This window comes from Tachyglossus aculeatus, chromosome 5, assembly GCF_015852505.1.
Source record: "Tachyglossus aculeatus isolate mTacAcu1 chromosome 5, mTacAcu1.pri, whole genome shotgun sequence".
In the NCBI taxonomy this organism is placed as follows: Eukaryota; Metazoa; Chordata; class Mammalia; order Monotremata; family Tachyglossidae; genus Tachyglossus; species Tachyglossus aculeatus.
Window position 1 is genome coordinate 6,501,551 of NC_052070.1, and position 27,044 is coordinate 6,528,594.

Genomic DNA, 27,044 nt, shown 5'->3' on the forward strand with positions numbered 1-27,044 from the left:
AATGCCATTGATTGCTGGATTGATAATCCAGTGGGGTAGAGCTTTGTGTGCATCATGTTTTCACAGCCCTAAGTGGGTTCACCCCGGCATGACTCTGAATGATATATAAAAACTGGGAGAGGAGGCGGAAGGCCTAGCCCCCCAAAAACATCAATGGTTTTCACTCTGTGGGCAGGGATTGCATCTACCAACTCTTGTATTCTTCCAAGTGCTATGTTCAGTCTTCTACCCACAGTAAGTGCTCAATAAATACCATTGATTGATCGTTTTAATTATGCACTACCCTGACTTGTAAAGCCCCTGTAAAGTTTACCTGCGGGGCAAAGTTGCAACTGCTCAAGATCCCCTAATTGGTTTATAATTGATTTATTTATATTAATGTCTGTGTCCCCCTCCAGACTGCATTTGTTGTGGGCAGGGAATGTGTTTATAGTTGTATTTTCCCAAGTGCTTAGTACAGTGCACTGCACAGAGTAAGCACTCGGTAAATATCTAGACTGTGAGCCTGCTGTTGGGTAGGGACCGTCTCTATATGTTGCCAACTTGTACTTCCCAAGCGCTTAGTACAGTGCTCTGCACACAGTAAGAGCTCAATAAATACGATTGAATGAATGAATGAATGAACAAAACCAAACATACTAACAAAATAAAAGAAATAGAATAGATAGGTACAAGTAAAATAAATAAATAAATAGAGTAATAAATATGTACAAACATATATACATACATACATATATATACATATATACAGCACTGTTCTATGTGCTGGGGAGCTTACAAGGGGATCAAGTTGTCCCACGGGGGGCTCACAGTCTTAACCCCCATTTTACAGATGAGGGAACTGAGGCACAGAGAAGTTAAGTTCAGTCATTCAATCGTACTTATTGAGCGCTTACTGTGAATGAAGGAATAAATGCCGTTGTTATTTTGAGAAGCAGCGTGGCTCAGTGGAAAGAGCCCGGGCTTTGGAGTCAGTGGTCATGGGTACGAATCCTGGCTCTGCCAATTCAATCAATCAATCAATCAATCAATCAATCAATCAATCGTATTTATTGAGCGCTTACTGTGTGCAGAGCACTGTACTAAGCGCTTGGGAAGTACAAGCTGGCAACATATAGAGACAGTCCCTACCCAACAGTGGGCTCACAGTCTAAGAGGGGGAGACAGAGAACAAAACCAAACGTACTAACAAAATAAAAGAAATAGATGTGTAGAAGTAAAATAAATAAATAGAGTAATAGATGTGTATAAACATATATACAGATATATACATATATACAGCATTGTTCTATGTGCTGGGGAGCTTACAAGGTGATCAGTTGCCTCACGGGGGGCTCACAGTCTTAACCCCCAGGTGAGGGAACTGAGGCACAGAGAAGTTAAGTTGTCATTCAATCGTACTTATTGAGCGCTTACTGTGAATGAAGGAATAAATGCCGTCGTTATTGTGAGAAGCAGCGTGGCTCAGTGGAAAGAGCCCGGGCTTTGGAGTCAGTGGTCATGGGTACGAATCCCGGCTCTGCCACTTGTCAGCTGGGTGACTTTGGGAAAGTCACTTCACTTCTCTGGGCCTCAGTTCCCTCATCTGGAAAATGGGGATGAAGACTCTGAGGCCCCCATGAGACGACCTGATCACCTTGTAACCTTGTAAGCACTGGGCACTGTTCTAAGCACTGGATATAGAAATATAAGTAATATATATAAGTAATATAGCGATATACAAATATACAAAATAGTATACAAATAGTATAGACAAGCACCAGCATGGACTAGTGAAAAGAGCCCAGGCCTGCGAGTCAGAGGATCTGGGTTCAAATCCTGTCTTGGCCACTTGCCTTCTGTGGGACTTTGGGCAAATAGCTTCGCTTCTGTGGGCCTCAGTTCCCTCAACTTTAAAATTCATTCATTCATTCAATCATATTTAATGATGAGCGCTTACTGTGTGCAGAGCACTGTACTAAGCGCTTGGAAAGTACAATTCAGCAACAGAGACAATCCCTACCCCAAAATGGGCTAATGTGGATTCTCCCCTCCTGTTCTCCCCTCCTGCTAACAATGTGAGTCTCATGTGGGGCCTGATGATCTTGTACCTAATTCAGTGTTTAGAACAGTGCTTGGCACATAGTAAACACTTTACAAATATTACCATTACTATTATTATCATTATTATTATTATTATTATTATTATTATTATTATTATTATTATTATTATTAAGGCTTCACTTAGAGAAGCAGTGTGGCTCAGTGGAAAGAGCCTGAGCTTGGGAGTCAGAGGTCGTGGGTTCTAATCCCGGCTCCGCCACTTGTCAGCTGTGTGACTTTGAGAAAGTCACTTCACTTCTCTGGGCCTCAGTCACCTCATCTGGATAATGGGGATGAAGACTGTGAGCCCCACGTGGGACAACCTAATGACCTTGTATCTACCCCAGCTCTTAGAAAAGTGCTTGGCACATAGTAAGTGCTTAACAAATGCCATTCTTCTTCTTCTTCTTCTTCTTCTTCTTCTTCTTCTTCTTCTTCTTCTTCTTCTTCTTCTTCTTCTTCTCTTGGCCACAGTTTCATCACCCGAATAATGGGATATGGCTCAGTGGAAAGACCCCGGGTTTTGGAGTCAGAGGTCATGGGTTCAAATCCCCGCTCTGTCAATTGTCAGCTGTGTGACTTTGGGCAAGTCTTCTTCTGTGCCTCAGTTACCTCATCTGTAAAATGGGGATTAAGACTGTTAGCCCCCTGTGGAACAACCTGAGCACCTTGTAACCTCCGCAGCAGCGTGGCTCAGTGGAAAAAGCCAGGGCTTTGGAGCCAGAGGTCATGGGTTCGAATCCCAGCTCCGCCACTTGTCAGCTATGTGACTTTGGGCAAGTCACTTCACTTCTCTGGGCCTCAGTTCCCTCATCTGGAAAATGGGGATTAAGTCTGTGAGCCCCAAGTGGGACACCTTGATTACCTTGTAACCTCCCCAGCGCTTAGAACAGTGCTTTGCACATAGTAAGCACTTAATAAATGCCATAATAATAATTATTATTATTACTAAGCGCTTGGGCAGTACAAGTTGGCCACATATAGAGACAGTCCCTACCCAACCATGGGCTCACAGTCTGAAGGGGGAGACAGACAACTAAACAAAACATAGTAACGAAATAAAATAAATGGAATAGTAAATATGTACAAGTAAAATAGAGTAATAAATCTGTACATATATACAGGTGCGGTGGGGAGGGGAAGGAGGTAGGGCTGGGGGGATGGGGAGGGGGAGAGGAAGGAGGAGGCTCAGTCTGGGAGGAGAGGGTTATTGAGCGCTTACTGTGTGCAGAGCACTGTACTAAGCATTTGGGAAGTACAAGTTGGCAACACATAGAGACGGTCCCTACCCAACCGTGGGCTCACAGTCTAAAAGGGGGGGAGACAGACAACAAAACAAAACACATGGACAGGTGTCAAGTCATCAGAGCAAACAGAATTAAAGCTAAATGTACATCATAAACAAAACACGGGCCTCACAGTCTTCACCCGCACTTTCCAGTTGAGGGAACTGAGGCCCAGAGGAGTGAAATGATTTGCCCAAGGTTGCACAGCAGACAAGGGTGGAGCCAGGATCCGAACCCAGGTCCTTTTGACTCCCACGCCCGGACTCTTTCCACTAGACCATGCTGCTACTCACTATGTGGGCAGGGAACATAATAATAATAATAATAATAATAATAATGGCATTTATTAAGTGCTCACTATGTGCAAAGCTCCTTGTCTTCCCTCCCAAACCTTGTCCTCTCCCTGGCTTTCCCATCTCTGTTGACGGCACTACCATCCTTCCCGTCTCACAAGCCCGCAACCTTGGTGTCATCCTCGACTCCGCTCTCTCATTCACCCCTCACATCCAAGCCGTCACCAAAACCTGCCGGTCTCAGCTCCGCAACATTGCCAAGATCCGCCCTTTCCTCTCCATCCCAACCGCTCCCCTGCTCATTCAAGCTCTCATCCTATCCCGTCTGGACTACTGCATCAGCCATCTCTCTGATCTCCCATCCTCGTGTCTCTCTCCACTTCAATCCATACTTCATGCCGCTGCCCGGATTATCTTTGTCCAGAAATGCTCTGGGTATATCACTCCCCTCCTCAAAAATCTCCAGTGGCTACCAATCCATCTGCGCATCAGGCAGAAACTCCTCCCCCTGGGCTTCAAGGCTGTCCATCCCCTCGCCCCCTCCTACCTCACCTCCCTTCTCTCCTTCCACAGCCCAGACCGCACCCTCTGCTCCTCTGCCGCTAATCTCCTCAGCGTACCTCGTTCTTGCCTGTCCTGCCATCGACCCCCGGCCCACATCATCCCCCGGGCCTGGAATGCCCCCAATCCCTCTGCCCATCCGCCAAGCTAGCTCTCTTCCTCCCTTCAAGGCCCTGCTGAGAGCTCACCTCCTCCAGGAGGCCTTCCCAGACTGAGCCCCTTCCTTCCTCTCCCCCTCGTCCCCCTCTCCATCCCCCCATCTTACCTCCTTCCCTTCCCCACAGCACCTGTATATATGTATATATGTTTGTACGTATTTATTACTCTATTTATTTATTTATTTATTTTATTTGTACATATCTATTCTATTTATTTTATTTTGTTAGTATGTTTGGTTTTGTTCTCTGTCTCCCCCTTTTAGACTGTGAGCCCACTGTTGGGTAGGGACTATCTCTATATGTTGCCAATTTGTACTTCCCAAGCGCTTAGTACAGTGCTGTGCACATAGTAAGCGCTCAATAAATACGATTGATGATGATGATGATGATGCAAAGCACTGTTCTAAGCGCTGGGGAGGTTATAAGGCGATCAGGTTGTCCCACGGGTGTCTGCCCTCCTTTGACCCCCGATTCCCTCCAGTTATCTCCTTCTCTCCTTCCTTCCTTTCCTCTCCAAACTCCTTGAGCAAGTTGTCTCCACCCGCTGCCTCAAATTCCTGTCCTCCAATTCCTTCCTTGACCCCTTCCAATCTGGCTTCCGTCCCCTTCGCTCCACAGAAACGGCCCTCTCAGAGGTCACCGATGATCTTTTTCTTGCCGAATCCAACGGCCTCTACTCCATCCTCGTCCTCCTCCACCTCTCAGCTGCCTTCGACCCTGCGGGCCGCCCCCTTCTCCTGGAAACATTATCCAACCTTAGCTTCACTGACTCCGTCCTCTCCTGGTTCTCCTCCTCTGTCTCTGACCGCTCCTTCTCCGTCTCTTTCATGGACTCCTCCTCCGCCTCCCACCCCCTCCCTATGGGGGTCCCTCAAGGCTCAGTTCTGCGTCCCCTTCTCTTCTCCATCTCCACCCACTCCCTCGGTGAATTCATTCGCTCCCACGGCTTCAACTCCCACCTATTTGCGGATGATTCCCAAATCTCCATGCCAGCCCTGATCTCTCTCCCTCTCTGCAGTCTCACATTTCCTTCTGCCTTCAGCGCATCTCTGCTTGGCTGTCCTCCCACCACCTCAAGCTCACCATGTCCTAAACAGAGCTTCTTATCTTCCCACCCAAACCCCGTCCTCCCCCTGACTTTCCCATCCCTGCGGACAGCACCTCCATCCTTCCCATCTCACAAGCCCGTGACCTTGGCCTTATCCTTGACTCCTCTCTCTCATTCAACCACATATTCAATCGGTCACTAAACCCCGTCGGTCCCACCTTCACGGCACCGCTAAAATCCGCCCTTTCCTCTCCGTCCAAACTGCTACCGTGCCAATCCAATCACTCATCCTCTCCCGCCTGGATGACTGTATCAGCCTCCTTGCTGACCTCCCAGCCTTCTGTCTCTCCCCACTCCAGCCTGACTTAACTCTGCTGCGCACATCATTTTTCTGCAAAAACGTTCAGTCCATGTCTCCCCACTCCTCAAGAACCTCCAGTGGTCGCCCATCCACCTCCTCATCAAACAAAAACTCCCTAGTACTGGCTTCAAAGCCGTCCATCCTCTTGCCCCCTCCTACCTCACCTGACTTCTCTCCTTCTCCATCCCAGCCCACGCCCTCCGCCCCTCTGCCACCGCTAACCTTCTCCCTGGGCCTCCATTCATTCATTCATTCATTCATTCAAACGTATTTATTGAGCACTTATTATGTGCAGAGCACTGTACTAAGCACCGTACTCCAGCTCGCCTGTCCCACCATCGATCCCCGGCTCATGTCCTGCCTCTGGCCTGGAATGCCCTCCCTCCTTTAATCCCACTCACGATGACTCTTCCCCACTTCAAATCCTTACTGAAAGCCCCTCTCCTCCCAGAGGCCTTCCCGGACTGCACCCTCCTTTCCTCCTCTCCCCCTCCCTTCTGCGTCACCCTGACTTGTTCCCTTTCTTCATCCCCCCCCTCCCAGCCCCACACCACTTAGGTCCCGATCTCTCATTTATTTATTTTTATTCATGCCTGTCTCTTCCTCTTCCTTCTAGACTGTGAGCCCACTGTTGGGTAGGGACTGTCTCTATATGTTGCCAACTTGGACTTCCCAAGCGCTTAGTACAGTGCTCTGCTCAATAAATACGATTGATTGATTCCTCTAGACTACAGGGTCATTGTGGGCAGGGAATGTGTCTGTTATATTGTCACATTGTCCTCTCCCAAGAGCTCAGCCCAGTGCTCTGTCCACAGTGAGCCCTCAATAAATAAGATGGATTGATTGAATTCCGTTGTATTATCTTCTCCCAAGCGCATAGTTCATTAGTGTCAGTCAGTAAATCAGTTAATCATATTTATTGAGCGCTTACCATTCATTCATTCAATCGTATTTATTGAGCGCTTACTGTGTGCAGAGCACTGTATTAAGCACTTGGGAAGCCCAAGTTGGCAACATCTAGAGACGGTCCCTAACCAACAGCGGGCTCGCAGTCTAGAAGGGGGAGACAGAGAACAAAACAAGACATATTAACAAAATGAAATAAATAGAATAAATATGTACAAATAAAATAAATAAATATTGCTGAGGGCTGTACTAAGCACTTGGGAGTGTACAATATACCAGACACATTCCCTGCCCACAACGAGTTTACAAGATGGGGAGACAGACATTCATGTAACAAAGGAATTAGTCAATCATATTTATTGAGTGCTTACTGTGTGCAGAGCACCGTACTAAGGGTTTGGGAGAGGACAATTTAACACTATAGTAGACACATTCCCTGCCCACAGTGAGTTTAGCGTCTAGAGGGGGAGACGGATATTAATGTAATAAATAAATCAGCCAATCATATTTATTGAGCGCTTACTGTGTGCAGAGCACTGGACTAAGGACTTGAGAGAGGACAGCTATAAGAATATGACACATTCCCTGCCTACAATGAGCTGACAGTCTAGAGGGGGAGACAGATATTAATATAATAAATAAATCGGTCAATCCTATTTATTGAGCGCTTACTGTGTGCAGAGCACCGTACTAAGGGTTTGGGAGAGGACGATTTAACATTATAATAGACACATTCCCTGCCCACAGTGAGTTTACAGTCTAGAGGGGGAGATGGTATTAATATAATAAATAAATCAGTCAATCGTATTTATTGAGCGCTTACTGTGTGCAGAGCACTGGACTAAGGACTTGAGAGAGGACAGCTATAAGAATATAACAGACACATTCCCTGCCCACAATGAGCTGACAGTCTAGAGGGGAAGACAGATATTAATATAATAAATAAACCAGTCAATCCTATTTATTGAGCGCTTACTGTGAGCAGAGCACCATACTAAGGGTTTGGGAGAGGACGATTTAACATTATAATAGACACATTCCCTGCCCACAGTGAGTTTACAGTCTAGAGGGAGAGATGGTATTAATATAATAAATAAATCAGTCAATCGTATTTATCGAGCACTTACTGTGTGCAGAGCACTGGACTAAGGACTTGAGAGAGGACAGCTATAAGAATATAACAGACACATTCCCTGCCCACAATGAGCTGACAGTCTAGAGGGGGAGACAGATATTAATATAATAAATAAATCGGTCAATCCTATTTATTGAGCGCTTACTGTGAGCAGAGCACCATACTAAGGGTTTGGGAGAGGACGATTTAACATTATAATAGACACATTCCCTGCCCACAGTGAGTTTACAGTCTAGAGGGGGAGATGGTATTAATATAATAAATAAATCAGTCAATCGTATTTATTGAGCGCTTACTGTGTGCAGAGCACTGGACTAAGGACTTGAGAGAGGACAGCTATAAGAATATAACAGACACATTCCCTGCCCACAATGAGCTGACAGTCTAGAGGGGAAGACAGATATTAATATAATAAATAAACCAGTCAATCCTATTTATTGAGCGCTTACTGTGAGCAGAGCACCATACTAAGGGTTTGGGAGAGGACGATTTAACATTATAATAGACACATTCCCTGCCCACAGTGAGTTTACAGTCTAGAGGGGGAGATGGTATTAATATAATAAATAAATCAGTCAATCGTATTTATCGAGCACTTACTGTGTGCAGAGCACTGGACTAAGGACTTGAGAGAGGACAGCTATAAGAATATAACAGACACATTCCCTGCCCACAATGAGCTGACAGTCTAGAGGGGGAGACAGATATTAATATAATAAATAAATCGGTCAATCCTATTTATTGAGCACTTACTGTGTGCAGAGCACCGTACTAAGGATTTGGGAGAGGACGATTTAACATTATAATAGACACATTCCCTGCCCACAGTGAGTTTACCATCTAGAAGGGGAGACAGGTATTAATATAATAAATAAATCAGTCAATCGTATTTATTGAGGTGACCTCCTGCTTGCCAAATCCAACGGCTCATACTCTGTCCTAATCCTCCTCGACCTCTCAGCTGCCTTCGACACTGTGGACCACCCCCTTCTCCTCCACACGTTATCTGACCTTGGCTTCACAGACTCCGTCCTCTCCTGGTTCTCCTCTTATCTCTCCGGTCGTTCTTTCTCAGTCTCTTTTGCAGGCTCCTCCTCCCCCTCCCATCCTCTTACTGTGGGGGTTCCCCAAGGTTCAGTGCTTGGTCCCCTTCTGTTCTCAATCTACACTCACTCCCTTGGTGACCTCATTCGCTCCCACGGCTTCAACTGTCATCTCTACGCTGATGACACCCAGATCTCCATCTCTGCCCCTGCTCTCTCCCCCTCCCTCCAGGCTCGCATCTCCTCCTGCCTTCAGGACATCTCCATCTGGATGTCCGCCCGCCACCTAAAGCTCAACATGTCGAAGACTGAGCTCCTTGTCTTCCCTCCCAAACCTTGTCCTCTCCCAGACTTTCCCATCTCTGTTGACGGCACTACCATCCTTCCCGTCTCACAAGCCCGCAACCTTGGTGTCATCCTCGACTCCACTCTCTCATTCACCCCTCACATCCAAGCCGTCACCAAAACCTGCCGGTCTCAGCTCCGCAACATTGCCAAGATCCGCCCTTTCCTCTCCATCCAAACCGCTACCCTGCTAATTCAAGCTCTCATCCTATCCCGTCTGGACTACTGCACTAGCCTTCTCTCTGATCTCCCATCCTCGTGTCTCTCTCCACTTCAATCCATACTTCATGCTGCTGCCCGGATTATCTTTGTCCAGAAACGCTCTGGACATATTACTCCCCTCCTCAAAAACCTCCAATGGCTACCGATCAATCTGCGCATCAAGCAGAAACTCCTCCCCCTGGGCTTCCAGGCTGTCCATCCATCCCCTCTCCCCCTCCTACCTCACCTCCCTTCTCTCCTTCTCCAGCCCAGTCCGCACCCGCCGCTCCTCCACCACTGATCTCCTCACTGTACCTCGCTCTCGCCTGTCCCACCATCGACCCCCGGCCCACCTCATCCCCTGGGCCTGGAATGCCCTCCCTCTGCCCATCCGCCAAGCTAGCTCTCTTCCTCCCTTCAAGGCCCTGCTGAGAGCTCACCTCCTCCAGGAGGCCTTCCCAGACTGAGCCCCTTCTTTCCTCTCCCCCTCGTCCCCCTCTCCATCCCCCCGTCTTATCTCCTTCCCTTCCCCACAGCACCTGTATATATGGTTGTACATATTTATTACTCTATTTATTTATTTATTTATTTATTTTACTTGTACATTTCTATCCTACTTATTTTATTTTGTTGGTATGTTTGGTTCTGTTCTCTGTCTCCCCCTTTTAGACTGTGAGCCCACTGTTGGGTAGGGACTGTCTCTATGTGATGCCAATTTGTACTTCCCAAGCGCTTAGTACAGTGCTCTGCACATAGTAAGCGCTCAATAAATACGATTGATTGATTGATTGATTGATTGAGCACTTACTGTGTGCAGAGCACTGGACTAAGGACTTGAGAGAGGACAGCTATAAGAATATAACAGACACATTCCCTGCCCACAATGAGCTGACAGTCTAGAGGGGGAGACAGATATTAATATAATAAATAAATCGGTCAATCGTATTTATTGAGCGCTTACTGTGTGCAGAGCACTGGACTAAGGACTTGAGAGAGGACAGCTATAGGAATATGACACATTCCCTGCCCACAATGAGCTGACAGTCTAGAGGGGGAGACAGACATGAATAGAAATAAATAAATGACAAATATAGATGTTAAGCGGTGTGGGGCTGGATTAATGGAAATAAATAGATGACGGAGATGGGCATAAGTGGAGTGGGGCTGGATTAATGGAAATAAATAGATGACGGAGATGGACGTAAGTGGAGTGGGGCTGGGAGGGGGGATGAAGAAAGGGAGCGAGTCAGGGGGACACGGAAGGGAGCGGGAGAAGAGGAAAGCGGGGCTTGGGGAAGCACATAATGAGCGCTCAATAAATCCCATTCATTCGTTCCTTCAATCGTGTTTATCGAGCGCTTAGCTTGTGCCAAGCACTGTATTGAACCGGCCCGATGGATTGACTGTGTCCGTGTCTTCCGGCGGCAGCTTGCAGAAGGAGAACTTCGACGTCTGGACCAAAGTGTTGCATCTGACCGAGGAGAAGAAACAGGAGCAGGAGAAACTGTCGGCCCTGGAGGTCAAGCTGTGGGACGCCGAACGGGCCCGGGAAGAGGCCGAGAAGAGGAACAAGGTTCTCGAAGGGGAGATCGAGAAGTTCCTCAAATCCGCCCCGACTCCCTGAGGTCCAGAGATCCAGCCAGGAACCCACAGACCTGGGCCCGATCTCGTCCTCTTCCCCACCCTCCTCCTCCTCTTCAGCGCGGCCTGGTGACACGGTGAGGCCTTGGGGGCCGGGTTCTAATCCCGGCTCCTCCTCCCGTCCGCTGTGTAACCTCGGCCAGGTCACCTCGCCTCTCTGGGCCTCGGTTCCTTCGTCTGGAAAATGGGGATTAAGACTGGGAGTCCCCGGTGGGACAAGGAACCTGATTTGCTCGTGTCCACCTCGGCGCTTAGTACCGGGCCTGGCACCTAGTAAGCGCTTAGTACCATCATCATCATCATCAATTGTATTTATTGAGCGCTTACTGTGTGCAGAGCACTGTACTAAGCGCTTGGGAAGTACAAGTTGGCAACATATAGAGACAGTCCCTACCCAACAATGGGCTCACAGTCTAAAAGGGGACCAAATAGTACCAAAACTATTATGATTTTTAGGCCCCATCCTCAACGCCGGGCTCGGGAGGAGGGATGGGGAAATGGTGGCCGGAAAGAGGAAGGGACGGTTTTCCCTTTCGGGCCGCGCTGGAGTTGGGGGGCTCACCTGCGGGTGCGGGAGACCCTCACTGTTGCCCACTCGCCCCCCGGGCTGACCCAGGAACCCCGTTAGCACTGGACGGTCTACACCGCAGGACTCCCGCGGCCCTCAACCCCGGGTACCCGTCTCCAAGGGGACCCCATCCGAGCCCTGGCCCTCGGCGTCCAGGCCGCGGCAGGGGATGAAGGCCGGTCGAAGCAGAGCCGCGGAGGCCCCGGAGGGGACCAACCGGACACCTGACCGTCGCCCTGGAATTAAGCTGGACACGTTGTCATCCTCCCTTGGCTTCGGGGAGACCGAATGCTTTTCTGGGGAGGAAGAGGAGGTGACTGCCGGGGGACAGGGCGGAGCGGAGGGGATTTTCCCTCATCGCCATGGATCCTCCCTCGTTTGCCCGCTGGGATTTTACCATTGCCATCTGAGAAGGGAGAGACAATCGCGCCTTCGCCCCCGAAGCCCTGTCCGGTGTGGGGTCCTCCAGAGGGTCCGCCGGGGGGTGAGGAGGGGGTTTTCATGAGGAAACAGGGGGCATGGAGGTATCTAAGACCAGGCCTGCACCCTTGAACTCCATCCTCCCTCCCCCAGGCCGGAGAAGGGGGCCAAACACACCTGCCATTTTCGCTTCGGCCCCCGGTTCAAAGGTCAGAAGGTGGAGGTCGTCTCTATTTCTGGTCCCACCCGTGAAGGGGTGGCCGTTCCTAGGGGGACACTTTGGACTGGCCGCAAACCTCTCCTGTAAATACAATTAAATGTATTTAATACAGAATACACCTTGTAACCTCCCCGGTGCTTAGAACAGGGCTTTGCACATGGTAAGCGCTTAATAAACGTCATCATCGTTATTATTATTATGTCTTTATTTCATCCGTTTAATCGTATTTATTGAGCGCTTCCCAGGTGCAGAGGAGGGGATCCACGTCTAGACGCCCGCCCCAACCCAGGCGTCCTCTCCTGCCCGCGCTCGCGGCCCCCCAAGTCCATCACATTTTAGACTGTGGGCCCACTGTTGGGTAGGGACTGTCTCTATGTGTTGCCAATTTGTACTTCCCAAGCGCTTAGTACAGTGCTCTGCACATAGTAAGCGCTCAATAAATACGATTGATTGATTGATTGATTGATCCGTGGCCCCCGCTTCTAGATCGACGCGAAGCGGTACGGCCTAGCAGGTAGGGATGCTCGTTGCGGGCAGGGAATCTATCTATTGTCCTGTTGAACTCTCCCAAGCGCTCAGTCCAGTGCTCTGCACACAGTAAATGCTCAATAAGTACGATTGAATGAATGATCATAGAGCCCTGGGTGTCAGAAGGACCTGGGTTCTAATCCCGGCTCCGCCACTTATCTGCTGGGTGATCTTGGGCGGGTCATTTCACTTCTCTGGGCCTCGGTTCCCTCATCTGGAAAATGGGGATTAAGATCGTGAGCCCCCCGTGGGACAGGGACCGTGACCAACCCGATTTGCTTGTCTCCACCTCAGCGCTTAGAACATCATCATCATCATCATCATCAATCATATTTATTGAGCACTTACTATGTGCAGAGCACTGTACTAAGCGCTTGGGAAGTACAAATTGGCAACATATAGAGACAGTCCCTACCCAACAGTGGGCTCACAGTCTAAAAGGGGGAGAACAGTGTCTGGCATACTGCAATCATAACAATTATGGTATTTGTTAAGCGCTTACTATGTGCCAAGCACTGTTCTACGCTCTGGGGAGGATATAAGGTGATCAGGTTGTCCCACGTCACAGTCTTCATTGTATTTTACAGATGAGGGAACTGAGGCACAGAGAAGTTAACTGACTTGCCCAAAGTCACCCAGCCGACAAGTCAGCTCACAAGCTGACTTCTAGACCGTGAGCCCGCTGTTGGGTAGGGACCGTCTCTGTATGTTGCTAACTTGGGCTCCCCAAGCGCTTAGTCCAGTGCTCCGCACACAGGAAGCGCTCAATAAATACGACTGAATGAATGGATGAAGCGGCGGAGTCGGGATTTGAACCCATGACCTCTGACTCTCAAGCCCAGGCTCTTGCCACTGAGCCACGCTGCTTCTTCAGGAAGCGCTTAACAAATACAATTCTTCTTCTTATTTTCAATTCTTAGAAAAGCGGATCACATCCACCTCTGTAAGCTAATCCTCGTCCCTTATCAATCAGTGGTATTTATCGAGCGATAACATCATCATCATCATCATCATCAATCGTATTTATTGAGCACTTACTATGTGCAGGGCACTGTACTAAGCACTTGGGAAGTACAAATTGGCAACATATAGAGACAGTCCCTACCCAACAGTGGGCTCACAGTCTAAAAGGGGGAGACAGAGAACAAAACCAAACATACTAACAAAATAAAATAAATAGAATAGATATGTCAAATAAAATAAATAGAGTAATAAATATGTACAAACATATATACATATATACAGGTGCTGTGGGGAAGGGAAGGAGGTAAGATGGGGGGATGGAGAGGGGGACGAGGGGGAGAGGAAGGAAGTGTGCAGAACACTGTTCTAAGCACTTATTTATTCCTTAATTTCATTTTTCTCCATCCTTCTTCTTGCAGATAATGATGGCATTTATTAAGCACTTACTATGTGCAAAGCACTGTTCTAAGAGCTGGGGAGGTTACAAGGTGATCATGTTGTCCCACGGGGGGCTCACAGTCTCAATCCCCATTTTACAGATGAGGTCACTGAGGGCCAGAGAAGTGAAGTGACTTGCCCAAAGTCACACAGCTGACAATTGGCAGAGCCGGGATTTGAACCCATGACCTCTGACTCCAAAGCCCGGGCTATTTCCTACTGAGCCACGCTGCTTCTCTACCCTAACTCTCCCTCCTGCTTTGATTAGATTGTTAAACTCCCCTTTGCCCCTTCATTCATTCGGTCGCATTTATGGAGCGCTTACCGTGTGCAGAGCACTGTACTAAGCACCTGCTGTGTGACCTTGGGCAAGTCCCTTTGCTTTTCTAGGTCACGGTGTCCTCATCTATAAAATGGAGATTTGACCCCTGTTCTCTCCTCCCCGCTAGTCCGTGAACTTTTTCATTCATTCAATCGTATTTATTGAGCACTTACTGTGTGCAGAGCACTGTACTAAGCGCTTGGGAAGTACAAGTTGGCAACATGAGGACTGATTGTATCGACCCCAGTGCTTAGCATACTGTTTGGTACACAGTAAGCGCTTAGCAGTAAGTGAGAAGCAGCGTGGCTCAGTGGAACGAGCCCGGGCTTTGGAGTCAGAGGTCATGGGTTCAAATCCCGGCTCCGCCAACTGTCAGCTGTGTGACTTTGGGCAAGTCACTTCACTTCTCTGGGCCTCAGTGACCTCATCTGTAAAATACGAAATACGATTGAATAAAATGGGGATTAAAACTGTAAGTCCCCCGTGGGACAACCTGATCACCTTGTAACCACCCCAGCGCTTAGAACAGTGCTTTGCACATAGTAAGCACTTAACAAATACCATCATTATTATTATTATTATTAACAAATGCCACTATTTTCTCATTGGAGCACATAGAAAACATTTGACTCTATGCTCTGCATAGAAGAAGCTCCCAGGACAATGCTCTAGACTGTAAGCTCGCTGTGGGTAGGGAACATCTCTGTTTATTATTATATTGTGCTCTAATAATAATAATGATGGCTTTTATTAAGCGCTTACTATGTGCAAAGCACTGTTCTAAGCACTGGGGAGGTGACAAGGTGATCAGGTTGTCCCCCGGGGGGCTCACAGTTTTAATCCCCATTTTACGGATGAGGGAACTGAGGCCCAGAGAAGTGAAGTGACTTGCCCAAAGTCACCCAGCTGACAGTTGGCGGAGCCGGGATTTGAACCCATGACCTCTGACTCCAAAGCCCGGGCTCTTTCCACTGAGCCACGCTACCAAGCGCAAGTCACTTCACTTCTCTGGGCCTCAGATACCTCATCTGTAAAATGGGGATTAAGACTGTGAGTCCCCCGTGGGACAACCCGATCACCTTGTAACCTCCCCAGCGCTTAGAACAGTGCTTTGCACATAGTAAGCGCTTAATAAATGCCATTATTATTAGTAGTAGTACAGTCCTTTGCACAAGGTAAGTGCTCATTAAATATGATTAAGCACTTAGTACAGTGCTCTGCACATAGTAAGCGCTCAATAAATACGATTGATGATGATGATTGAGTGAATTAATGAATGCCCTAGAAGGCTTTTGGCTCACTCCCCCCTTTTAGACTGTGAGCCCACTGTTGGGTAGGGACTGTCTCTATAGGTTGCCAACTTGTACTTCCCAAGCGCTTAGTACAGTGCTCTGCACACAGTAAGCAGTCAATAAATACGATTGATTGATTGATTGATTGATTGATTGCTCCGCACACAGCAGGCCTCTCAGACAGTAGTACTCTGGACATGGAAGACACTTAGTACAGTAATAATAAAATTACTAGTGGTATTTGTTAAGCGCTTACTATGTGCCAGGCACTGCACTAAGCCCTGGGATGGAGCCAAGTAAATCAGGTTGGACACGGTCCCTGTCCCACGTGGGGCTCGCAGTTTCAATCCCCATTTTACAGATGAGGGAACTGAGACTCAGAGAAGTGAAGTGACTTGCCCGAAGTCACACAGCAGATGAGCGACAGAGTCAAGATTAGAACCCATGACCTTCTTACTCCCAGGCCGGGCTGTAGCCACCGCGCCATGCTGTTTCTCCCTATGTCATGCAGGCCTTTGGTTCAGTGTTCATTCATTCAGTGATATTTATTGAGCGCTTACTGTGTGCAGAGCACTGTACTAAGCGCTTGGGAGGTACAATTCAGCAACAGATAGAGACAATCCCTCCCAACTGCATACGGTAAGACTCCCGCAACAATGCTCTTCATCACGCAGAGAATCATCATCATCGTCACCATCAACTGCATTTATTGAGCTCTTACTATGTGCAGAGCACTGTACTAAGCGCTTGGGAAGTACAAATTGGCAACATATAGAGACGGTTCCTACCCAACAGTGGGCTCACAGTCTAAAAGGGGGAGACAGAGAACAAAACCAAACATACTAACAAAATAAAATAAATAAAAGAATCCTCCTGGGACCATGATCCGGATACAGGAGGAGGTGACCGATAATAATGATGGTATATCTTGAGCGCTTACTATGTGCCATTTCTTTATTGACTAAGGGACTTATGATAATAATAATAATAATAATTATGGCATTTATTAAGCACTTACTATGTGCAAAGCACTGCTCTAAGTGCTGAGCTCTGTTCCAGGTTGCGCATCAGCCAATCAATCAATAGTATCTATTAAGCACTTACTGGGAACAGAGCACTGTACTAAGCGCTTGGGAGAGTACAGTATAACAGAGGTGGTAAACACATTCTCTGCCCACAGTGAGCTTCTAATCCAGAGGGAGAGGCAGATATTAATATAAATGAATAAATTACGGATGTTCATTCATTCAGTCATATTTATTGAGCACTTACTGTGTGCAGAGCACTGTACTAAGCGCTTGGGAGGTACAATTCGGCAACAGATAGAGACAATCCCTCCCAACTGCACACGGTAAGACTCCCGCAACAATGCTCTCCATCACGCAAAGAATCCTCCTGGGACCATTCATTCATTCAATCATAATTATTGAGCACTTACTGTGTGCAGAGCACTGTACTAAGCGCTTGGGAAGTACGGTGATCCGGATACAGGAGGTGACCAGTAATAATGATGGCATTTCTTAAGCGCTTACTATGTGCCATTTCTTTATTGACTAAGGGACTTGTCCCAGGTTGCGCATCAGTCAATCAATCAATAGTATCTACTGAGCATTTACTGGGAACAGAGCACTGTACTAAGCGCTTGGGAGAGTACAGTATAACAGAGGTGGTAAACACATTCTCTGCCCTCGGTGAGCTTCCAGTCCAGAGGGAGAGGCAGATATTAATATAAATGAATAAATTATGGATGTTCATTCATTCAATCATATTTATTGAGCGCTTACTGTGTGCAGAACACTGTACTAAGCATTTGGGAGGTACAATTCGGCAACAGATCAAGGCAATCCCTCCCAAATGTACACAGTAAGACTCCCGCAAAAATGCTCTCCATCATGCAAAGAATCCTCCTGGGACCATTCATTCATTCAATCGTATTTATTGAGCGCTTACTGTGTGCAGAGCACTGTACTAAGTGCTTGGGAAGTACAGTGATCCGGATACAGGAGGTGACCAGTAATAATGATGGTATTTCTTAAGCGCTTACTATGTGCCATTTCTTTATTGACTAAGGGACTTGTCCCAGGTTGCGCATCAGTCAATCAATCAATAGTATCTCTTGAGCACTTACTGGGAACAGAGCACTGTACTAAGCGCTTGGGAGACGACAGTATAACAGAGGTGGTAAACACATTCTCTTCTCGACTGTGAGCCCACTGTTGGGTAGGGACCGTCTCCAGATGCTGCCAACTTATACTTCCCAAGCACTTAGTCCAGTGCTCTGCACACAGTAAGCGCTCAATAAATACGATCGATTGACTGATTGCCCACAGTGAGCTTCCAATCCAGAGGGAGAGGCAGACATTAAAATATACGAATAAATTATGGATGTTCATTCATTCAATTGTATTTATTGAGCACTCACTGTGTGCAGAGCACTGTACTAAGCGCTTGGGAAGTAAGTGCTTCGGAGGTACAATTCGGCAATAAAGAGAGACAATTCCTGCCCACAACGGGCTCACAGTCTTGAAGGGGGACGACAGATAACAAAACAAGTAACCAGGCATCGATAGCATCAGTATAAATAAATAGAATTATTGAGATATATATATATCTCAATAATATATATAATATATATATATACATCAAATAATATATAATATATATATATATATACATCAAAACGAAGTAAACAGGCATCAATGTAAATACATAGAATTATAGATATGTACATATATACACAGAGGGGGTGAGTCGGGGCGATGGGGAGGGGCGGGGAAACTGAGGAAAAGGGGGGCTCAGGGTAGGAAGGCCTCCTGGAGGAGGTGAGCACTCAGTAGGGCTTTGAAGGGAGGAAAAGGGCTAGTTTTACTTGTACATATCTATTCTATTTATTTTATTTTGTTAGTATCCTTGGTTTTGTTCTCTGTCTCCCCCTTCTAGACTGTGAGCCCACTGTTGGGTACGGACCGTCTCTATGTGTTGCCGACTTGTACTTCCCAAGTGCTTAGTACAGTGCTCTGCACACAGTAAGCGCTCAATAAATACGATTGATTGATTGATTGATGTGCGGAGGGAAGGCATTCCGGGCCAGGGGGAGGACGGGGGCCGGGGGTCAATGGTGGGATGGGCGAGAACGAGGCCTAGTGAGGAGGTGAGTGGCCGCAGAGGAGCGGAGGGTGAGGGATGGGCTGGACAAGGACAGAAGGGAGGTGAGGGAGGAGGAGGAGAGGTGATGGATGCCTTTAAAGCCAATGGTGATGAGTTTTTGTTTGACGCGGAGGTGGATGGGCAACCACCGGAGGGTCTTGAGGAGCGGGGAGACGCGGACTGAACGTTTTTGTCGAAAAATGATGCGGTGGAGCGAAGTCTGGACCGGAGTGGGGAGAGATAGGAGGCTGGGAGGTCAACCAGGGGGCTGATGTGGTCATCCCGGCGGGAGAGAATGAGGGATTGGATCAGCGCCGTAGCAGCCTAAGTAGGAAGGAGTTTGTTCATTTCATTCATTCCGGTCCGACCTCCCCAAAGTCAGTCCCCCGCCTTCTCCAACCCCCCGGCTCTCAACCCTCTCTGCTACTCTCCCATCCTTCCCAGCAGTATCCTCAGAGGAGCTCTCCTCCCTCCTCTCAAGTGCTACTCCGGCCACCTGTGCTTCTGACCCCATTCCCTCTCATCTCATGAAATCTCTCGCAACGTCCCCTTCTCCCCTCCTTAACTTCCATCTTCAACCGCTCACTCTCCACTGGTTCCTTCCCCTCTGCCTTCAAACATGCTCACGTCTCTCCCATCCTAAAAAAACTTCTCTTGACCCCACCTCACCTTCTAGTTATTGCCCCATCTCCCTCCTACCATTCCTTTCCAAACTCCTTGAATGAGTTGTCTACACGCGCTGCCTCGAATTCCTCAACACCTACTCTCTCCCCGACCCCCTCCAGTCTGGCTTCCGTCCCCTACATTCCACGGAAACTGCCCTCTCAAAGGTCACCAGTGACCTCCTGCTTGCCAAATCCAACGGCTCCTACTCTGTCCTAATCCTCCTCGACCTCTCAGCTGCCTTCGACACTTTGGCCCACCCCCTTCTCCTCAACACGCTAGCCAACCTTGGCTTCACTGACTCCGTCTTCTCCTGGTTCTCCTCTTATCTCTCCGGTCTTCATTCTCAGTCTCTTTTGCGGGCTCCTCCTCCCCCTCCCATCCCCTTACTGTGGGGGTTCCCCAAGGTTCAGTGTTTGGTCCCCTTCTGTTCTCGATCTGCACGCACTCCCTTGGTGACCTCATTCACTCCCACGGCTTCAACTATCATCTCTACGCTGATGACACCCAGATCTCCATCTCTGTCCCTGCTCTCTCCCCCTCTCTCCAGGCTGGCATCTCCTCCTGCCTTCGGGACATCTCCATCTGGATGTCTGCCCGCCACCTAAAACTCAACATGTCCAAGACAGAACTCCTTGTCTTCCCTCCCAAACCCTGCCCTCTCCCTGACTTTCCCATCTCTGTTGACGGCACTACCATCCTTCCCGTCTCACGAGCCCGCAACCTTGGTGTCATCCTCGACTCCGCTCTCTCCTTCACCCCTCACATCCAAGCCGTGACCAAAACCTGCCGGTCTCAGCTCTGCAACATTGACAAGATCGACCCTTTCCTCTCCATCCCAACCGCTACCCTGCTCGTTCAAGCTGTCATCCTATCCCGACTGGACTACTGCACCAGCCTTCTCTCTGATCTCCCATCCTCGTGTCTCTCCCCACTTCAATCCATACTTCATGCGGCTGCCCGGATTGTCTTTGTCCAGAAACGCTCTGGGCATGTTACTCCCCTCCTCAAAAATCTCCAGTGGCTACCAGTCGATCTGTGCATCAGGCAGAAACTCCTAACCCTGGGCTTCAAGGCTGTCCATCCCCTCGTCCCCTCCTACCTCACCTGCCCTCTGTCCTTGTCCAGCCCAGCCTGCACCCGCCGCTCACTTCCTCCCCGTTAGGCCTCGTTCTCGCCCGTCCCGCCATCATCCCCCGGCCCACGTCCTCCCCCAGGCCCGGAATGCCCCCAATCCCTCTGGCCCTCCGCCAAGCTCGCTCTCTTCCTCCCTTCAAGGCCCTACTGAGAGCTCACCTCCTCCAGGAGGCCTTCCCACACTCAGCCCCTTCCTTCCTCTCCCCCTCATCCCCCTCTCCATCCCCCCATCTTACCTCCTTCCCTTCCCCACAGCACCTGTATATATGTATATATGCTTGTACATATTTATTACTCCATTTATTTATTTATTTAACTTGTACATATCTATTCTATTTATTTTATTTTGTTAGTATGTTTGGTTTTGTTCTCTGTCTCCCCCTTCTAGACTGTGAGCCCGCTATTGGGTAGGGACTGTCTCTATGTGTTGCCTACTTGTACTTCCCAAGCACTTAGTACAGTGCTCTGCACACACTAAGCGCTCAATAAATATGATTGATTGATTGATTCATTGAATCGTATTGATTGAGCACTTACTGTGTGCAGAGCACTGGACTAAGCGCTTGGGAAGTCCAAGTTGGCAACATCTAGAGACAGTCCCTACCCAACAGCGGGCTCACGGTCTAAAAGAGGGAGACAGACAACAGAATAAAACATATTAACAAAATAAAATAAATAGAATAAATATGTACAAGTAAAATAGAGTAATAAATATGCACAAACATATATACATGTATACAGGTATATACGCACGGTAAGTGCTCAATAAATATGATTGAATGAGTATTTATTGAGCTCTTACTACATGCAGAGCACTGTACTAAGTGCTTGGGAGCACACATTCCAGCAAAATGTATACAGGTATATATACATGGTAAGTGCTCAATAAATACGATCGAATGAATATTTATTGAGCTTTTACTACATGCATGCAGAGCACATTCCAGCAAAATTAGCACATTCCCCACGTTTACTCCCCTAAAGTCCCAACGTACGCATGGGACTTTGAGAAGCAGCGTGGCCTCGTGGAAAAACCCCAGGCCTGGGGGTCAGAGGACCTGGGTTCTAATCCCGACGGCCAAGAGTTTGCTGTGCGACCTTAGGCAAGTCACTTCACTTCTCTGTACCTCAGTTTCCTCCATTATTAAAGCCTATTCCCTCCTACGGAGACTGTGAACCCCCTGTGGGACAGGGATTGTGTCCAACCTGATTTTCTTGTCTCTACCCCGGCCACGGGAACAGCGCTTGATACGTAGTAAGCACTTAATACATACCATTAAAAGAAAAGGCTTGATGATAATGATGGCATTTAAGCGCTTACTACGTGCCAAGCCCTGTTCTAAGCCCTGAGGTAGACGCAAGGTAATCAGGTTATCATCATCATCATCAATCGTATTTATTGAGCGCTTACTGTGTGCAGAGCACTGTACTAAGCGCTTGGGAAGTACAAGTTGGCAACACATAGAGACAGTCCCTACCCACCAGTGGGCTCACAGTCTAAAAGGGGGAGACAGAGAACAAAACCAAACAAACAAAATAAAATAAATAGAATAGATATGTACAAGTCCCACGTGGGGCTCCCAGTCTTCATCCCCATTTGACAGATGAGGTCACTGAGGCCCAGAGAAGTGAAGTGACTTGCCCAAGGTCACACAACAGACAAGTGGCGGAGCCAGGATTAGAACCCACGTCCTCTGACTCCCAAGCCCGGGCTCTTTCCACTGAGTCACGCTGCTTCTCATCGGCCCACGCTGATGTGGACAGAGATTCATTCATTCAATCGTATTTATTGAGCGCTTCCTGTGCGCAGAGCACTGTACTAAGCGCTTGGGAAGTCCAAGTTGGCAACGTATAGAGACGGTCCCTACCCAACAGCGGGCTCACAGTCTAGAAGGGGGAAACAGATGACAAAACAAAACATATAAACCAAATAAAATAAATAAAACTGGATATCTAATAATAAAAAACATGGCAGAGTGGCGAGAACCCGGGCCTGGGATTCAGAAGGTCGTGGGTTCTAATTCCGCTCTGACACTTGTCAGCTGTGTGACCTTGGGCGAGTCACTTCACTTCTCTGGGCCTCAGTTCCCTCATCTGGAAAATGGGGATGGAGACTGTGAGCCCCACGGGGGACAGGGACTGTGTCCAACTCGACTTGATTCGATCCCCACTGGTGCTTAACACAGTGCTTGGTGCTCACAGTAAGTGCTTAATAATAATAATAATAATAATAATAATAATAATAATGACATTTATTAAGCGCTTACTATGTGCAAAGTACTGTTCTAAGCGCTGATCATGTTGTCCCACATGGGGCTTACAATCTTCATCCCCATTTTACAGATGAGGCAACTGAGGCACAGAGAAGTGAAGTGACTTGCCCAAAGTCACACAGCTGACAATCCACTCATTCAATCGTATTTATTGAGCGCTTACTGCGTGCAGAGCACTGTACTAAGCGATTGGGAAGTACAAGGCAGCAACTTGTAGAGACGGTCCCTACCCAACAGCGGGCTCACAGTCTGGACAATTGGCGGAGCCAGGATTTGAACCCATGACCACGGACTCCAAAGCCCGGGCTCTTTCCACCGAGCCACGCTGCTTCTCTAACAAATACCATTATTGTTATTATTACTGCCCATTCATTCAATCGTATTTATTGAGCGCTTACTGTGTGCAAAGCACTGTACTAAGCGCTTGGGAGAGAACAAAATAACAACAGACACATTCCCGCCCACAACGAGCTCACAGTCTAGAGGGGGAGGCAGACATGAATAGAAGCAGCGCGGCTCAGTGGAAAGAGCCCGGGCTTGGGAGTCAGAGGTCATGGGTTCGAATCCTGCCTCCGCCGCTTATCAGCTGTGTGACTTTGGGCAAGTCACTTCACTTCTCTGGGCTTCGGTGACCTCATCTGGAAAATGGGGATGAAGACTGTGAGCCCCACGTGGGACAGGTTTATTACCTTGTATCCCCCCAGCGCTTAGAACAGCGCTTTGCACATAGTAAGCGCTTAACAAATATTACTATTATTATCCCATGTATCACCTTGTATCCCCCCAGCGCTTAGAACAGTGCTTTGCACATAGTAAGTGCTTAACAAATATTATTATTATTATTATTATTTTCCACTACACCACATAGCTCTTCCTGATTGAGTGGTGCGCTCTAAGAAAGTTTCATGTTCAAATGTAAGTAACATCAGGATGTCTGCAGTGCTGAATCTTGTCTATGTCAATCAATAAATAATAGTGAGAAATTATGGTAATAATAATAATAATGATGAGAATTTCTAGACTGTGAGCCCACAGTTGGGTAGGGACCATCTCTATATGTTGCCAACTTGTACTTCCCAAGTGCTTAGTACAGTGCTCTGCACACAGTAAGTGCTCAATAAATACGATTGAAGGAATGAATGAGAAATAATAATAATCAATCAATCAATCGTATTTATTGAGTGCTTACTGTGTGCAGAGCACTGGACTAAGCGCTTGGGCTAGTAATGACTATGTATATATGTATATATGTTTGTACATATTTGTTACTCTATTTATTTATTTTACTTGTACATATCTATTCTATTTATTTTATTTTGTTAGTATGTTTGGTTTTGTTCTCTGTCTCCCCCTTTTAGACTGTGAGCCCACTGTTGGGTAGGGACTTCACTATATGTTGCCAACCTGTACTTCCCAAGCGCTTAGTACAGTGCTCTGCACACAGTAAGCGCTCAATAAATACGATTGATGATGATGATGATGATGAAGTAAATAAAGAAACTACAGATACATGTGTGCTGTGGGGATAGGAGGAAGGCTGAATGGAGGAGCAAGTAAGAGTGGCAAGAAAGAGCGCTTACTATGTGCCAGGCACTGTACTAAGTGCTGGGGCAGATCCAAGGGGAAGCACCGTGGCTCAGTGGAAAAAGCCCGGGCTTTGGAGTCAGAGGCCGTGGGTTCAAATCTCGGCTCCGCCACTTGTCAGCTGTGTGACTTTGGGTAAGTCACTTCACTTCTCTGGGCCTCAGTTCCCGCATCTGTAAAATGGGGATGAAGACTGTGAGCCCCTTGTGGGACAACCTGATTACCTTGTATCTACCCCAGCGCTTAGAACAGTGCTTAGAACATAGTAAGCACTTAACAAATACCAACATTATTATTATCCAGCACTTAGAACAGTGCTTTGCACTTAGTAAGCGCTTAATAAATGCCATTATTAGTATATTCATTCATTCATTCATTCAATCGTATTTATTGAGCACTGACTGTGTGCAGAGCACTGTACTAAGCGCTTGGGAAGTCCAAGTTGGCAACATCTACAGACGGTCCCTACCCAACAGTGGGCTCACAGTCGAGAAATTCTCATTATTATTATTATAATTTCTCATTATTATTGATTGATTGACATAGGCAAGATTAAGCACTGCAGACATCCTGATATTACTTACATTTTAACATGAAACTTTCTTAGAGCACACCATTCAATCAGGAAGGGCTATGTGGTGTGGTGGAAAATAATAATAATAATGATAATAACATTTGTCATTACTCTGTTTATTTATTTTATTTGTACATATTTATCCTATTTATTTTTTTGTTAATATGTTTTGTTTTATTCTCTGTCTCCCCCTTCTAGACTGTGAGCCCGCTGTTGGGTAGGGACCGTCTCTAGATGTTGCCAACTTGGACTTCCCAAGCGCTTAGTACAGTGCTCTGCATCATCATCATCATCATCAATCGTATTTATTGAGCACTTACTGTGTGCAGAGCACTGGACTAAGCGCTTGGGAAGTCCAAGTTGGCAACATCTAGAGACAGTCCCTACCCACACAGTAAGCGCTCAGTAAATACGATTGAATGAATGAATGAAAAGTTGGCAACATCTAGAGACGGTCCCTACCCAACAGCGGGCTCAATCAATCAATCAATCAATCAATCATATTTATTGAGTGCTTACTGTGTGCAGAGCACTGGACTAAGCGCTTGGGAATACCAAGTTGGCAACATCTAGAGACAGTCCCTACCCACACAGTAAGCGCTCAATAAATACAATTGAATGAATGAATGAAAAGTTGGCAACATCTAGAGATGGTCCCTACCCAACAGCGGGCTCAATCAATCAATCCATCAATCGTATTTATTGAGCGCTTACTGTGTGCAGAGCACTGTACTAAGCGCTTGGGAAGTACAAGTTGGGAACATCTAGAGACAGTCCCTACCCACACAGTAAGCGCTCAGTAAATACGATTGAATGAATGAATGAAAAGTTGGCAACATCTAGAGATGGTCCCTACCCAACAGCGGGCTCAATCAATCAATCCATCAATCGTATTTATTGAGCGCTTACTGTGTGCAGAGCACTGTACTAAGCGCTTGGGAAGTACAAGTTGGGAACATCTAGAGACAGTCCCTACCCACACAGTAAGCGCTCAGTAAATACGATTGAATGAATGAATGAAAAGTTGGCAACATCTAGAGATGGTCCCTACCCAACAGTTGGCTCAACCAATCAATCAATCAATCGTATTTATTGAGCACTTACCGTGTGCGGAGCACTGTACTGAGCGCTTGGGAAGTACAAGTTGGCTCCCAGTCTAGAAGGGGGAGACAGAGAACAAAACATATTAACAAAATAAAATAAATAGAATAAATAAATAATAAGAAAAGTAATACAAAATAAATAATAAAAGAAGCAGCATGGCTCAGTGGAAAGAGCCCGGGCTTTGGAGTCAGAGGTCATGGGTTCAAATTCTGGCTCCACCACAAGTCTGCTGTGTGACCTTGGGCAAGTCACTTCACTTCTCTGTGCCTCAGTGACCTCATCTGGAAAATGGGGATTAGACTGTGAGCTCGAGCTCCCCGTGGGACAACCTGATCACCTTGTAACCTCCCCAGCGCTTAGAACAGTGCTTGGCACATAGTAAGGGCTTAATAAATGCCATTATTATTATTAATAATGATGATGGTATTTGTTAAGCACTTACTATGTGCCAAGCACTGTTCTCAGCGCTTAGAACAGTGCTTGGCACATAGTAAGCGCATAATAAATACCATTAAAAAAAAAAAGATGGACAAATAAAATAAATAAATTACAGAAGGAAGACGGGTGAATCCCGGGCCTATTTCCTTTCCCGTGGCTACGCGTTTTCCAGAAGCGCCATCGGGATTGAAGCTCTCGAGGTCTCCTGGCCACCCGCCTTCCCCTTCAAACCAGATCCACGGAGAAAAAGCGTTTTTATGAATGAGGGGTCAGGAATCATCCCTCTCCCAGGGCCGTTTTGGGAAAATTCCCC

General features: G+C 47.3%; 1 protein-coding gene across 1 annotated transcript in view; it reads left to right on the forward strand.

Moving 5' to 3' along the window:
- ARHGAP25 (Rho GTPase activating protein 25) overlaps positions 1-11,217 on the forward strand; it is an 86,009-nt gene extending 74,792 nt beyond the window's left edge. The window contains exon 10 of the mRNA XM_038746738.1: positions 10,848-11,217. Coding sequence (XP_038602666.1) covers positions 10,848-11,043 — 196 coding nt within the window. The 3' untranslated portion in view covers positions 11,044-11,217. The remainder of the gene's footprint in view (positions 1-10,847) is intronic.
- The last annotated feature ends 15,827 nt before the right edge of the window (positions 11,218-27,044 follow it).